Source organism: Lissotriton helveticus, chromosome 5_1, assembly GCF_964261635.1.
Source record: "Lissotriton helveticus chromosome 5_1, aLisHel1.1, whole genome shotgun sequence".
NCBI lineage: Eukaryota > Metazoa > Chordata > Amphibia > Caudata > Salamandridae > Lissotriton > Lissotriton helveticus.
The window spans coordinates 999810323-999827534 of NC_136065.1; the positions used below are offsets into that span (position 1 = coordinate 999810323).

At 42.8% G+C, this 17212-nt stretch overlaps 1 protein-coding gene across 2 annotated transcripts in view; it reads right to left on the reverse strand.

Moving 5' to 3' along the window:
* PTPRE (protein tyrosine phosphatase receptor type E) overlaps window positions 1-17212 on the reverse strand; it is a 566294-nt gene that overhangs the window by 125510 nt on the left and 423572 nt on the right. For both annotated transcript variants that reach the window (XM_078643508.1, XM_078643509.1), the window contains 2 exons: window positions 2847-2982; window positions 2553-2702 (listed from right to left, as the gene is read on the reverse strand). In XM_078643508.1, the coding sequence (XP_078499634.1) occupies window positions 2553-2702; window positions 2847-2982 (286 nt within the window). The remainder of the gene's footprint in view (window positions 1-2552; window positions 2703-2846; window positions 2983-17212) is intronic.

Genomic DNA, 17212 nt, shown 5'->3' on the forward strand with positions numbered 1-17212 from the left:
TTAAACGTCTCTGTACCTCCTCCTTTGTTGCAGCCAAGTGGGGTGGCCCGTCCCGTCCTTCTCGGGTCCTCTGAGGGCCGTAGAGGGCCCGCCCTTTGCCCGGGCTTAGCCCGGCGTCCCGCGGAGCGGAGCGGAGCTCTCCTTTTAGGCGCCTCCTGGCGCTTCCCTGGTGTGTCAGAAGCAGCGCCGCCGCTAGGGCCGCCGGGAGATGTAGTCCCGGAGCGTCGGCGCTGTGGGCTGCACGAGTGGACTCCTGGCGGTGGCGGCAACAGTGGGGGCTTGCTCTCCACCCCCCTCCTCTGGGCCGGTAAGTTCAAATGACCCCCGTCATTATCTTTGGCTGCTTTTCGTGAGGCCTTTCTAGCTAAGGCTAAGCGAGTCCTTGCTTTCTGGCGAGCAGCCAGCTCGACTTAGGTGGACTTAATAGGCTCTTCTCCTTCCTTTTGAGGCTTGCCCATTTTGGCGTAAAATTCTATCAAGGAGCGCCCCCTTAGATACTTCTTAATGTTACTAACAACAGTATACAGCCAACCAACAGTTACTCACAGTGAAGCTTGCAGTGTGAGAAAATTCTTGAGCTTCTTATCCCAGCACTACGGTAGGAATCACCAAGCCCCGACCTCTGCTCCGGCTCCCGCTCCAACTCTGGCCCCAGCCATAGGAGAAAATTCCAACCGCGGACTGCCTCGGGCTGCCTCAGCAACTTCCATGTGTTTTCTGCCGCGTTCACAACAACAACATCCTCGGGGGGTCCCCAGAGCAGCGTGAAATCCAGAGGTAAGTCCTTTTTTATGCCCCCAGCTTCGTATTCGAAGCCCAGTAAATCCACCGATAGGAACAGAGTCTAGTTATAAAATGTGAAACTCCCAGGTAGCGGAGTCTCCGAGACCAGCAACGCTCCCGAAGGAATACCGGAGTGCCCCTTGCTTGAAACTTGAAACACGGGAGACGAGGCCGCGGCTCCCTGCAAATTGCCGCAAGAACAAAATCCGCAGTAGAGGGGGAATCCGACCCAATGCAGCGTTCTTGCGGTTAGCGGCTAGCGTTCACCACCACCGCCGCCATTCCCTCGGTTAGCGGCTAGCGGCTAGCGTTCACCATATTGAAGCCACCTTCGCTCGAGCAGAGCGTGCACTCAATCCCAGCGGCTACTCGCTCCTCTGCTTCTCGAGCCTCCTCTCACCTTTCATAATAACTATACTCATAGTTTTTTGAAATTCGTAATTTATTTTCTATATTTACATAATGCTTTGAGAAAAAACCCAGCATGGGTGTCAGCGTTGTGCTCCATATCAAAAGAAATGTTCTTCATAGACCTCCCCAAAGATGTGTTCTGGCACTGTTCTGAGAATAAAGTGGGATGTTGTAAGCAGTCTGTAATAACTAGGGGCCTCATTATGATGCCGGTCACGGAAGCAGGACCACCGGACTAATAGTCGGAGGTCCTGCTGTCCGCATTACAATGCGACAGCCTTCAATGTGTATACTTTGTATTGCGGCGTGTGCTGCAGCACACGCCGCAGTACAAAACATACACGTCTGACCTATCCCTGCACTATGTGGCAGGCACCATGTGGTGACTGCCACATGGTCCCGGGATATGTAGGGAGGCACCATAGGTGCCGCCTGGGCCCATATCGGAGGGCCAGGGTACTTGGGGGGGGCACTATGGGCCCCCAAATCACTTTCAGGCTGCCTTTTCATGGTGGGTTAACCGCCATGAAACAGAAAGCAGAAAGGGACATTGCCTGAGCAGGCACCGCCACTGTGGTAGGGATTGCAGTCCCTCCGATGGCCCGACGGGCTCAAGGAGCCTGTCGGGTGCGTGGCAGCTGGTCTCTCCGCCCGTTCTCAATCCACCCGCCATCCTAATGTGACTGGTGGTCCTGCAGGGTCCGATGTCAGTGTGACCATCACCGAACGCCTGATGGACCACTGCCATCTTAATGGGGCCCTAGATTCCAAACACCAGCACTGTGCATAGGCTATTGTGGGAGCAGAGACCATGAATCAACAGCACACGAGGTTTCTCCAACAGAGCTGGTTCTTCGAGATGTTGGCAGCCCTGCGAGAAAGGCCGGTCTGTTGGCATCTGTCGCACATTGGTCGGAGTAATTTTACACAAGAGGATGTCATTCGACCAACATGGTTTAACTGCTTTTATTCTGTCTACTTTGAAAACAAGCGTAGGTGAGGGGTACTGTGCATTACTCACCTAGTCCCTCATTATGAGAGGTAATTGTGATTTGGCAGGATAATCCCGCACAAATCTGCACAGAAATCCAAGATCTACTTCGGCCATGGCTAGACTCTCATAAAACATTTTACGATTTCCATACTGGCATAACACACAAAATGTTTTTGGGAAGAGTATGTTAGAGCTCTCTGAACAGATGTTATTGCACTCAGGTTGCACTGCTAATTTAATACACAATCTTCATGCAAATGTCATGTATTTGCGCCATTATAAGCATAATTATTCTGGAATAGTTATCTAGGCAGAGATGTAAGTCACAACTTTTTGATAACAGTAGGAATGTTTGTTCACTTACTTTGAATTCCTCTTCCAGGCCTATCCTGTCAAAGGGTGAGCTGGTGTTGTGCAGGGTTTGCAAGTGCTTTTCTAGGGAGGCCACGTCCAGCTCGGTGTCACCGTAGAGGAAGTATTCAAGTAAGGCTTGATAAATGAAAGAATACTGCATCTAAAATGCAAAATATACAACTGTATGTATCATTCCCACAGGAAGTGTTTTAGGCCCTACTGACGTCATTATGTAAAACAAGTAACACAATTCAACAACTTAATTCCAAAACACTGCCCAGAGAGGCTTGGGCACTTCACCTACATCGGTTTGGACCATTTGTGGACGCTGGTGGCGAATTCTAGACACAAACTCGTGGACGTCGACCTTCTGTTCCGCATGCATCATATCGATCATAGCATCGATGACGATAAACGTGCCCGTCCGACCCACACCAGCACTGCAAGAGGGGAAAATGGGACACAATGACGTCACACACATTTGCTTGCCGCGCTAAAATAATTACATTCAGAATTGTATTCTGTTTACTTCACGTTCTTTAGTTAAGTGCTACATTAGAGTTGCATTTACCTGGCATCTGACCTGCAGCCACAAGAGGGCGCTCCGTTGTTATAAATGGAACGCTTCTATTTATTTACATTTCTTCTTTCACATGAACATGCTTTGACATACTGCCTCGCAAACGGGAAGACCGGTGTTGAACCTGCTGCATCTTTTATGCCGAGAAGATACTGAGACTTCCTGGGTATTCTTTTCCTAGTGAATTAATCCAGGCTGCGAACTCCATGCGCCCTTCAAAGAAGGCATTCGCTATGCATAGATCAATACACACGTGGTTTACAATACATTTACGGTAATCGCTTCTATTTTCTGCAATGAAATGCATTACAGAATGTAATTTAAGATCAATTCTCAAAACCGCACAGTGAATAGCCCGATGGTCTAAGGAGAAGACCCGCACACGAGTGCTCGCCCAGGCTCCTAATATCATGGCGGAAGCTGCTCGGCTATTCGTTTTTCATTGAACCAATTGTCCGGCGCAGTACAAACAAGCTGCCCTCCTTCGGGCCCTGAAAGCAGACGTTGTAGTCAAAATCGGCAAAGACTTCCAAAAATAACTTAAAGATTTATTGTGGCAAACCCTGAGACGCCCTTCTCGCCAGGCACCACACTCCGACCGATTCCAGTGCTCCAAGATAAAGAGCCCTGGAACAGGGGGCATGTGGAATCAATCATTATAATAACTATTGCTATTGTGGCATTAATCAGGGATCTAGGGTGGAGGAAATAAATAATGTTTTGACCCTGCAACAAACTTCCAGGCTTATGATTAGGGCTAACAGCTCATTATTTTGATGTCCCAGACGGTACAAAAATAAACAGGCACCTAAAGCCTTATTTTCAGCAGTTATCAGTGCCTACTTAGAACAGCAAAGATAAATAGAAAGCACTATTAATTGTGTTCTAGGGCTGCCTGAATGATCCATGATTAATAATTAATGGGAACAAAGACAGAAAAGTTATATTACAAATGAATACGTACTTTTTTATTTATAACCCTATTTAGTGACAAGACGAGGTCTTTACAAGCTCTTTAAACAACACCTGGCTGGCATTTTTCTTTTGGCAGCCCTACTATATATTCCTTTTCATGAAATGCCTTCTCACACTATGGCAGTAAATGTAAAATACAAATGTAAGGAATAGGCAGAGTGGGGGCCCAGGGGGTACTGGAACCAGGAAAAAAATCTAAGCTTTGGTAACCAGTTTACAAAGATATGTAAATATATATGCACATGGTCTTTAAAGACCTGTGAAAAACTTGGGCGTGCCAGAGATAAGATTCCAGACATCTCAGCCAAGCCCAAAGCAGCTTGAGCTGCAGCAGCCCGGGACACACGACTGGAGGGAATATGGAGAGGGGTGGACCATTTTTTAGCCCTCTTTGCGTTGCGCACCTGAGGGAACATGCCATACAAGAAGAGGCGGGGGAATAACCAGCAGAGGCAATGGTGCCACGTCATCGGTGGCATAACGAAAGATAATGGGACCCCGTGAAGAATGTGAAAAGGGGCTCCTGTGTCTCCCATATCTCGCAGATATTCATTGACCGTGGGCAGAATGGAGCCCTCCTCCAGGGTTGAGGGGCTCCTGAAGGCTTGGGGGTCCTCTGCCCCACAGAGGCTGCAGGGGCCTGCGTTTCACCCTGCACGTCATATGAGACAGCTGTCAAAACTATTTCATACCTCTCAGATGAGGTACAATTGCAATTCATATTATATGTATATATAAACATGCCCCACCAGGGCAAAAACATTTGTTAAATATTTTTTGCTGAAAATTGATATTAATCCGTGATTCCCCTCCCCCCCAAAAAAAAGTGTGGGCTCCCAAACCTGTTTTGAAAGGAGCACACGGGTGGGCCACGTCCCGGGGCATTTTTTCAAAAGGTGGGTGCGAATGGGGCCCCCGCCTAAGTCTCTTTTAGCCCTGGGGACCATCACCTCCTGGGGCTTTATTTTTATAAAATAAGGGGGGCTGTGCGAAGCCCACTCCTAGGCTTCTTAGAAAGGCCAGGGACCACCACCTCGCCGGGGCTTTATTTATATAAAAAGAGGGGGGCTGCAAGGACCCCCTTCTGTGCTTCCTAGAAGCCCTGGGGACCACCACCCACTCGGGGCTATGAGAAATAGAACACCGGAAGGAGGGCTGCATGGCCCCCCTCCCGGGCTATATACGGCTCCGGGAACAGCAGGGGTATATAGGCTCCACCTGCGGTTCCCAATGGTGCAGACTGGGTGACCTGTGTAGACTCTAGGGCACCCAGCTTAACAAGGCAGGTCCCTGCGAGATGGAGTCCCTGGGGCCAAAATCGGCTTAGCGAGGGGAGCCGCTCAGCCCTCCTCCTCCATTCAATTGTGGACGGGCCCCAAGAGATGGGGGTCCCCCAGGCTGAAATCGGCTTGGGGAGGGGGCTGCTCAGTCACCCTCCCCCATTCAATTGTTGCCTGGCCCTAGAGATAGGGTATCCCCTCCCCATTTTCCTTAATAGTATGCAAAGATCTTCCCGCATTTTCCCATGTCGATGGACAGCTTAACAAAAGGACCCCAAGTGCAGTTCCAGATGATTTTGGTGATGTGTTAATGATGCCGAGGAATAAGAGGACATCTCCATCAAACAAAGAAGCAATGACTTAATTTAGTCAAGAGGAAGTGCCCCTGTTTGGTAGAGATTTACCGCTTTGTATTCTCGGCATCTTCTCGGGAAGAGGATTGACGTTAACACAGATGTGTAGAGTAAATAACCTCAAGGAACAATCATATTGCAAAATTAGATGCACACAAGGTCAGTGAAAGTATTAACTTGTGGTCCTTAACGTGGCTGTAGTTAAGAATGTCCACAAGACATTTACCCAACGAGGTAGCACCTATTAATTAACCAGATTAAAGTACTCCAGTTCGGTAGACGTTTTCAGTAAAAACTGAGGACTCTTATGGGAAAAAATGAGGTTCCATTCTGGTCCTGGTGTGCATTTCACAAAAATCAAACCTCAACGGGAAGCACTTATAAGTATAAACATAGCACGTGCTCCAGTTGAAGCTCCACTTCAGTAAAGCACACATGTTAATAACTTCTTGGGCTTGATAAAGGGAAATCAATGTGTTTCCTCTTGTATTCCATGCTGAAAAACAATCTGAAATCCTTAATGGCGGTGAATGCATCATTGATCTAATGGAGCGCAATCTGATCTGTAGTTCTTTTCTTGGTGTCTCCGTGTGAGAGCAGAGTCCATGATTCTCCCTTTTAAATACCCTAAGTATGCAAATTCCCAAAATCAATAGTGCAACTCACACACCCACAGACACACGCAGGCTCTCACACACTCACTCACAGACACACACAGGCACTCACACACCCACTTACAGACCCATAGCACCACTCACACACCCACTCACAGACCCATACAGCCATTCATATACCCACTCACAGACCCATAGCGCCACTCACAGACTAACACAGGCACCAATGCACCCACTCACAGGTACTCATACACCCACTGACAGACCCTCACAGGCACTCACACACCCACTCACAGACCCATAGCACTACTCACACACCCACTCACAGACCCACACATACAATCACACACCCACTGACAGACCAATACAGCCACTGACACTTTCACCCACAGACCATACAGCCACTGACACACCCACTCACAGACCCATACCATCACTCACCAACCTATACAGCCACTCGCACGCCAATTCTCAAAATACACAGGTTATAGACAGGAAATACAATTAAAAAAACAGAAATTGACTGAAAATTCACTGAAAAAAACAAAAGGTTACAGGTAAGTTATAGTTAGGAATTAGAATTTAAAAAGAACAACATAGAAATTCACTGAAACAAACAAAGGTTACAGGGACATTATAGCTAGGAAACAGAATGAAAAGAACCGTAGAAATGCATCAGCAGTGATGTCATCATTGATGCCACTGACCAGATCATAAGTGATGTAATATATGAGGTCATAAGCAGTGCATTGCGAAGGTGTAAGTTATAGTTAGGTCAGGAACTATAAATGCTAAATTTCTATGGCTTTGTACGAGTGAAGTCTGAATCTAATTATAACGTCTCTGCAACCTTTGTTTTTTCAGTGAATTTCTGAGTTTAAAAAAAAAATACTATTTCCTAACTATAATGTCCCTATAACCTTTGATTTTTTCCAGTGGATATCTATCTATCTATCTATCTATCTATCTATCTATCTATCTATCTATCTATATATATACACACACACACATATATATATATACACACACACATACTGATAGTCGCACACCAAATGCACTGCTCATGACTGCCCCCTTGATATGACAGATGAAATTACAAATGACAAATAATTTACACGTGATATTACAAATCACATTAGCATTAACTCTGTCAATGAGACTACAATGAATTTAGTATTAGTTTCATTTGGTGTGGTAAGTTAATTATATAGTTCTTTTAGGTGTTGTTATGTAATGGTATAAATTGTGTGAGGTCATAAGATTTCCATTTGTTGCTAGAACTCCGCGATACAAACCACATTTCTTTTTTTAAAAACTTTTGAGGCTAGTGGGTAATGGGGAATCCCTCTCCATAGGTCTGAGGGTCAGGGTGTCCCACACAGCCTCTTACGTCACAATTTGATTTCTTTTCAATAACACAGGCCATGTGCCCTGTGTCCTGTGATTGCAGCTGCAAAAGAAAGTTTTTTCTTGTGGCTAGTCAACCAGCGTCTTCAGTTTGGAAACTTAAGCATAAGCCTGATGATCCAAAAGGGAAGATGGGAGAAAAGGCTCCTTTTGGCCAATGAGGTTGCTTAATTTTTTTTAATTGGGGTCCACACTTTGTACTTGTACTCGGGTTTGCAAATAAAAGCCCATACAACTTTAACTTTTTACTCTTCGAATCCCACTGACAAATTTGTAATGTTCATTTCTCAAACCATACTGAATTGACTAACACCAAAGCAAGCAAAGGCATATCACTAAAAAAAATTCTAGCTTGATGCTAAGTGTAGTGTAGTTTAGTTCAGTTGTTTTATGTGTAGCTTAGAGCAAGGATGAGAAATAACACATCTTTTTAGAACCTCTCCTTTTATAAATCCTCACCTCAAACACTTCTACCTACCTAAACAGATTTGGAAAAAACTTGTCATGCTGTGTCTAGATCAAATAAACCTTTTGTCTGGAAAGGCTTGTGCAGCTCTGTTGAACGTGCTAAGGTTATTAGCAAAACAATAAAATGGCTTTTTAATGGAAACTCTTATCTAAACAAACTACAGAGTTCCTACTACACTTTGTAGAGACGCTTTTTTCTTACATGTAGCTAAGGAATCTACTGAGCATGAGAGTGGGTGTGAGTTATGGTATGCATTGAACATTGTCTACCATAACTGGTACATTTCAGGGCTATTTCTGTTTTGCGTTAACGGAACCATAACTAACCTTTAACTATCTTTTTTCAGAGTTTTTAATGTTTTTTTTAATGGTGGACCATGTTTACCTGCCATGTATCTATACTGCTATGCGCGCAGCCTTTGGCCTGAGGCAAACTACATGTAGCCCAGCCTAGCGGGGTTTAATCAAGAGGATATGCCTGTCTTGCACAGGGCTTAGTCTGATGTTTACCAACTTTCATGCAGATTCATCAAACTGCTGCAAGGGTATTGTGCACAAACTTTTACTGCTCCCTTATTTCCCTTCGTGCCCTAATGAACCTGCTTAAGATGTGATATAACGAATCGAAAGTTCAGCTTGCTAAATGTCAGTCACTTTTTGTATGGGTTGCAAAATGTATTAGCAAGTAAACACCTCTTTTGCCCCTTTTAAATCCACCCTCTTGATGGACTTCATGAAATTAAAAACACCAGAGTAGGTTAAACATGCTAAGCCTCTGCCAAATGTTGTACATGCCAATAAAAGGATGGTGATGCTATTAGCGTATCAAAAACTTTTTGACCCCAAATGTAACTTTGCTGCATCCACTGGACCTGCACTAAACATGACATACCTACACTGGGTTTAATTTGCTAACTGCCTGCTAGATTTCATGCAGGTTCATCAAACAGTGTTAAACGTATAAACAAATGATAATGTCACTTTCAGTCCCCTTTTACTTTGCCAGCTGCAAATTTTGACTGCAAAGCTGCTTCAAAATGTCAGTTTTTAAATAATAAAAAAAAAATGCAGGGGTCAATTTCAACGCATGAGCCAGCGGATCAGAGGATGCTTCACCGGCTCCCTTGTTGCTCTTGTCAATATTTTTTTACAAGACTCTGGGCCTGAGCCTTACATCCTGTAATAGTGGCAGGAACTGAAACTTTTCTGCTGCGCCAAGCCCAAAGGGACCTTTTTTTAAAACATTTTTTAAATTTGGGTCCAAAAACATTCCACAAATTTGATCCAGATGTCTGTAAATTTGAACCTTTTCAAGCTACCTGACACATTTTTGTTATTCTAATTTCTTGAAAGCTTCTGAATGATTTTACACCAAACTAAGCAAAGGCCTGGTGTCATGCCAAGTTGGGGTATTCCCTTTCAATGTTTTTTTCTGTAGCCAAGTTTAAAAATTCCTGTGGCAGTTAAAATGGGAAACCCTTATTTTTTTACCCCTCCCCTTTACTTTGTATGTGACAAACCTGTATAAACGGCTATGTTGCTGAAAAAACAATGTTTATAAGGGAGTTATGGTTCTCGCTCAATCGCAACGAGAGAATGTGCCTGTTATGGTTCCCAATGCAAACAACACATGCCATAACTCGCACCACCCGCAATGTTGCTTTCTTGATAGCTCTTTTTTTGTTTCAGTGCCTTTGTCAATTGTTGTTTTAATCGTGTCAGTTGGCACAAACTACGGTGCACATTTCGTGTAAGAAAAAAGAGAGAGATTAATCTCAGTAGGATTTCTGGTAATGTTGCTAATGCTGCATAGTGTCACTCAGCGACACTATCTTAAAAGACAATGCTTCCGTCTTTGCAGCTGCTAAAGTAAAATGTTGCTGTTAGTGACAATTGTAGCACATTTGAAGCAGTTGAGGTCAAAGAGACAATTGATGCATATCTGCCTGCAGTAAAAAAAAATGTATCAGTTAGGGTGGTGTCACATATTTTGTAAGATAATTAACGTTCATTTGAAATGCCTTCTACAGTACTGTGGCTCAGACATGTATGTCTGTATATATCTAATAATTTGAGGGGAGTGCGCATCCATGTGTTTTGCACACTGGGCTGCATCACGAACATGTTCTGTGTTCACATGCAGGACAGTTCTGTGCATCAGTCTTGCAGATTCCTGCTGTTTACACTGTATATACTTACTCAATAAAACTGCACCTTAGAACACACGGTGCAGGCAGAACTCAGAAGAGCTCAAACACAACTAGAGTCAGTCACTCTTCCGTGTTTTCGAGCTTGGCTATTTGCAGCTCATATTTTTAGTAGTGCTCAGGCCCGGACTGGCCATTGCGGTCATTGGGCAATTTCCCGGTGCGCCGCAAGGGTGGGGGCCGGTTTTAGTCCCCTGGGGGCCGTTTTTGTTACAGGGCCGTTTTTGCAGCAACGATGCAAAAACGGCCCTGTAACAAAATCGGCCGAAAACCAGCCCTGGCAAAGAGTGCGGTCGCACCCCCAATCCCCCCCGGACCCCCCCCGCTCCAGGGTGTGGGGGAGCGGCCAAGCACTTTGCCAGGGCCGGTTTTGGTTCCCAGTCCGGCCCTGGTAGTGTTACCCAGTTAGGACATGCACCACGGGCACCAAGATTTTGTGAAAAGTAAGCACAGAGATCCTTTCTACATCTATGCCTGTAAATAGGAATACAACATGTTCCTGATACGGTCCCTGAACAATAAAATGTCAGTGCTTTCCAGAGTAATATGGAGGCATTGTGATCGAGGCCGAGTGTTCTTGACTCATTCTTACAGCATCTTTCGGCTCCGGGTCGAAGTGGACTTGGGGATCGGAGAAACTAAGGGGCATATTATCAAGACAGGCAATAAAATTATCGCCACTTTAGCGGCAGAAAACGGCCGCTAAAACAGCGATAATGGGCTTGATAATATGCTCTATGGTATTCCAATTGAAGCTCATGTTAGATGTCCTTCACATCTAACATGGGCTTCAATTGGAATGCCATAGAGCATATTATCAAACCCATTATCGCTGTTTTAGCGGCAGTTTTCTGCCGCTAAAATGGCGATAATTTTATCACCTTTCTTGATAATGTGCCCCTACGTTCCCAAGCTTTATGACGTTCCCAAGCTTTCTTAATTTGATCAAAACAGTTCCCCTACTTTTTAATAAAAAACAACCAATCCTGAAATGGCTGAGTTCATACAGTGGAGAGGGGAGAAGAAGGGCCTCCCCTAACATGAACTGAGACAAAGAAGAGGCAGCTAACGAAGAAACAAGCCTTCTCTCCAAGGTGCCTGCAACCTGAAAGAAAGATGTGTCTGCAGTTGGACAAAAAGCCAGTCTAAAGGCTGTTAGGGATCGAGTGCAGGTTTTAATTGAAAGAATCTGGAATTTGTCATTTTAATGGAAACCTATAAAAGCGTCTTATTAAACTTTTTGAAAGCACTGTAAACATTTAAACAGTCTTTTTGTACTGTTAGACCTGGCATCCTTGGTTTGGTTTCCCCTGTCTTTTTGCCTCTACCTCCTGTATTTGTGATGTTATGTTGGACTGTGGGCACTTTACCACTGCTGATCAGTGCTGAAGTGCAAGTGCTTCCTGTGTAAATTGTAATTCAGATTTATTCTTCATGATTGGCATATTTGATTTACTGGTAAGTCCCATGTAAAGTACACTGTGTGTGCCCAGGGCCTGTAAATCAAATGCCACTAGTGGGCCTGCAGCACTGGTTGTGCCACCCACATAAGTAGCCCTGTAAAAATGTCTCAGACCTACCATTGCAGTGTCTGTGTCTGCAGTTTTAAACTGCCATGTCGACCTGGCAAGTGCTAAGGCAGGTACAAGGTACCCCCTTGGGCAGGGTGGAGTGTATGTGAAAGGTAGGACAAATACTGGTATGTTTTACATGTCCTGATAGTAAAATACTGCCAATTTCGTCTTTCACTAATGCAAGGACCAGCTCTCCCATAGGCTATTATTGGAGCTGCCTTGTAACATTTTAAAGTGTAATTTTCAATTGCGAACAGCTAGAGATTTGAAGGTTGGGCTCTCTGAGCTCAGAATTTTAAAAAAACACATGTTTTAGGAAAGGTGGTTTCTAAATTGTGTGTTTGAAAATGCCACTTTCAGAAAGTGGACATGTTTTTGCTTTCTCATCCTGTTCCTCTGCATGCCTTTGGAATCAATGTCTAGTTTAGATTGACAGGGGCCTGTCTGTGCATTCACTCTAGACAGTCACACCAAAGGGGTTGAGGTATGCCCTGCATATTGTGATGGCCCATCACCAGGTAGATGGGTTTTCCTGAGCTAGAGTGGTCAGAGGAGGTGTCACTGATACCTCAAAAGGGCTGTGCCTGGCCTCTCACAATGCTGTTCCACCCCGACTAGAGTGTGCCTGGAGCCAGGACCAGACAGGACAAGCACTTGTGCAGTACAAAGACAGTATTTGAAGAATGCCTACTTCAAAGGCAAAAAGGGGTTTAAGTATTGGACCTAAAAGCCCAGAATTTTTGAACACTTCTGGATCAAGAGGAACCTCTGCCAAGGAGAAAGGCTGAAGAGCTGTGAGGAGGAGTACTGCCCCTTTGCTGCATGCTTTGTTGGTTTAGCTGGCAGTTGCTGCTTCTGCTTTGGAGAGGAAAAGGACTGGACATTGCTTTGTATCCTGCTTGTGAAGGTTCTCCAAGGGCTTGTGTGTGCCTGTCTCCTGTTAAGAAGTCTCAGGGCCAGCAAAGACTTCACTTGCAGCATCCCTGAACTCCACTGCTGGGAGTTCTGACCTGTCAAGGGGCGCCAATCTCAGTTCTAGGCCCTTGGAGGTTGTTCCTGCTGCAAATATCTTCTTGAAACCATCAAAATCATAGCATCACCGTTCCAGCGCCTGTTTTTCGGAAACACCACTGCTATGTGGGAGAAATTTCCATGTACCGCCGATGTGCAGCCGAAGAAATCGATGCAGCGCCTGTCTGCCACCGCCGCATCAATCTCCAGCGCATCCAGATTTCCGTGCATTGCACCAGTGCAACAGGTTTCCCGACACATCACCTGCAGACCAGAACCATCTTGGATTTTGACACATCGCTTCCCCTTACAGTTCGGATTTGATGCAACACTTCTCCTGCATGCAGCAGAACTGACACATCGCCTCCCCAAGGACTCAGGAAGAGATGCATCATTGTGTTTTCCAGTGCTTCCCTCCTCTGGAGCTGTTTTGCCTTGTTAGTTTTGACGCATTTGAGGTACTTTGTGTGAAATCACGCCATCCATAGATTCTACGGAGAGAATTGCTTGAAACCTTATAAAAGTCATATTTCGAGTTCTCTAGGTTGAATTTTATGTTGTTTTGGTCTTGTTTGGTTACATAAAGATCCGTTTTATCTGTAGTGTTTTCACTCTATTACTGTATGTTATGTACAATTACTTTACGCATTGCCTCTGAGATAAGCCTGGCTGCTCGTGCCAAGCTACCAAGGGGGTGAGTCTGACTAGAAGGAAGGGTCCCTACTTGGGAAGGGGGAAGCCACTGCCAACTACAGACCCCCATTTCTAATACTGTACATTCTGTGACAACCTATTTATATTGTGTGCAAATTATTCTATTGAATATATTCAGTGCCACTGGAACTATTCGATAGAGGAGGGCCAAAATACGAAGGCAGGGCTGAGTAAAGTATGCAGTGAGAAAAGGCAAGTTATGTGACGTAATGCGGCACTTTTTGTGATAGTATCACTTCATAACTGTGTCATTTTTGCACGTGTTCACACCTGTCTGGGCATTTGTTGCACCTCATTAGTACCAGTTTAACACCCAACTATACCAATAAGTATCATGCATCAGTGAGACAATATCAATCCAACAAATACAGAGAACCACAAATATCAGAAAATAAATAGAGGATAAAAATATTGATGCCATATACATAACTATAAAAATCACTAATATTAAGCATACAAATATTGTTAACAAAAATGAAATCAAACAACTCAACCAAATAAAAGGCACACTAACTAAAGCAAATATTTACTCTAAAATGACAAACACTGCAAGAGGAGGAAACTCTGCCTTGATTCTCGCTACAAATATTCAGCTCTACAACTACATATCCAAGTAAGTAATACTTATATTTAAACTAAAAATTAAATATTACTAAACAAAAATATGTTAATTTACAAGTAAATAGTAACACACTCTGTTTCTATCGTTTTACACAGACTACCATAAAGAAAATTAAACAACTTCCAAACCAGCAAGCTCAACTGCAACAACACACCAATATTATAAAATAAAGTGCGTATACATAAAAAAAACTTAGAATCTCACCCAAATAGTGCACACAAATAAACCTAGCACCCTAAACCTCGACAAACTAGCAAAAAATACCAATTTTATTTTTTTTCCTCTTTCAACAGAAAGCACACATCTGCTCAAAATTTATACGAGCTGATAGGGAAAGCTGCAAAACTGTGCAAAACATCACAATAAAAAGTAAGCAAATAAAAGTGACATTTTCAGACATATTAATAACTAACATGCAAAATGTAACTATAACATATTTATATGATTAAACTACTTACAGATGTAATGACAGAAGGCACCACAAGAAAGTGCATCAACAGAAACTATAAACTGGAAATGTACTAAATATTATTCTAAAGCATGCTATGGGAAGGCAACTACAATTGAAAATGCAATTAATGTAAAAGAGCACAACTGCTCCCCAAATGTTACTGAACAAGAAGTGAGAGAAATTTTACAAGGCATTAGAGAAGTAAGCACTAGTACTCAAGAACCCATAACCAACATCCTTACACATACTACCCAAAGTCCCTGAACACATAGCCAGCCAACTACTATCTATCTCCTATCTAAAACTTAAAAATGCAATATAATTAAATCCAAGTCAAAATAATTTTTTTACCTACACTATTATATTTAACAAATAGAAAATACATGATTAATACTATTCATTATCACACTTAAGGAACTTATATATTTTCCTAAAATGTTATATTATAACATGATTATTTAAACTACTATTTATATAAAAATGAAAAAATATATATTTAATAAAAAAAATTAAAAAACTGTTCTACATTTCTTTAAGAAACAAATCCTAAAAAAAACGATCACAACATTGTTAAAACTTTTTGGCATTCTATTAATATTTATTTGTAAAAAACCAGCTTCCCTAAATACCTGTTTCAAGTACTTCTTTCATATATCCTGTAGAAAAGGACACAGACATAGGATGTGGGAGATTGTTTCAGGGTATTACAAAACCGGCATTGATTCTTTTGAACCCAAGTCTTATTCCAGTGTTCTTTTAACTGCAACAGTGGGATATACAATAGCCTAAAGCATATGAAGGCCTTTTGTACCCTCTGACTAAAATAAGAATCAAGATACGGTTGCCTTTTTTTTTTAGAAAGTTACATGACTGTAGTGAAAGTTCTTATCCTTTGCTGCCACAGCTAGAACTGTTTTAGACCTATTGATCTCAAGTTCAGTTTTATTAGTGCCTTAACCGTAAGTTAATTTTTATTAGCGTCCTTCTAGTCAACTATGAAGTTGCGACTGAACTTTTTACTGTAGGCAATTGAAAGTTTCTTAATATCAGCTCCAGTTTGGTTCCCGCGGCTACCCACTTGTTCTGGTATTTATTTTCAGATCTTCTCTAATAAGTCCTTTTAAACTTGACAGTGGTGCACTCTCACAATCACACAGATAATTAACCAGATTAATGCAATTTAAGTAGTCTAGTCGCATTAATCCCAATTATAATCTTTAGTGTACCAGTCCATAATTAAAAAATTAGCTGTATAGTTTTAATAAATATGGAATTTAATATCTGTATTTATTGTTTCTTAAAAACTATGGTTCCATATAAATGAACAGTCTATTCTTAATTGATCTACATGTGATGACAAAGTCAAATTTAAATCAAAGGAAACTCCTAGATAAGTGCTTTCTGTGACTTTCTCCGCTCCCACTTAGATCTAGACTTTGGGTTTCCAAAAGACATTATTTATTTGGGCTATAATTAATAAGAAGGCAATTTTCCAGGCCAAACTCTCCTAATCATTTTAACAGTCTCTCTAGGCTATTCTGAATCTTTGGCATTAAGATCAGATCCTCAGCATAAATGAAATATGAGATTTTCAGAATCACATATTTAGGTGGACTACTATCATCTTTGCTAAGGATTGGGATAACATCAGCAATGTAAACGTGTGAATAATGTGGGTGCCAGAATAGTTTAAGGACATTGTAAGTCTTAATTTTAGGTGTTAGTCCATGCACCTGTGTTAATTTGACTTGTGCCCAAGGGCAAGTATAAAGATCTAATAATAGATGTAGAAGGGCACCATTTATTCCTCATCTTAATGATTTTGTCCAGAGCCTGTGTCCTGACAGCTTGTCAAATGCAGTGGGAAAAAACACAAAACAAACAAAAAGATTAGCTTGCTTTAGTGTTACAGTACAATAATCAAGAAAAGATTTACAATTGGTTTTGGGGTTCTAAAGTTGAATTCGAATGTAATTGACATCAATTTGTGAACAATGTTAGAAAGTTAATCTGTGTCCACGCTAATTATGTTTCGTGCCCACTGCACAGAATCAAATGTTTTGTTAATTAATGTCAGGAAAAGCGAATTTATTTTTCTAGAAATATACTGTGGCCTAGCTTTACTGTCAAAACAACGGCCTAAGCCCTTTTTACACACACATTTAGAATGTTGGCATTTCCTGCCTTAGCCATTTGGTGCTTACAGCCTGTCTGTCCATGGGTTACGTGACTGAGTGTAGTTGATAGTTGGCTTTGTGTATTTATCCTTGACAGCCACACACAATAGGGAACTTAGGTGGGCCTGGAGGGAGGAGCTGGTCCCAGCCCCAAGTACACTTAAATGAACTGTGTCCTGCCCCTACACAAAGGGCTGCATCCCCCTGTAGTTATTCTGGAGCCAGTGTCAGGAAGGC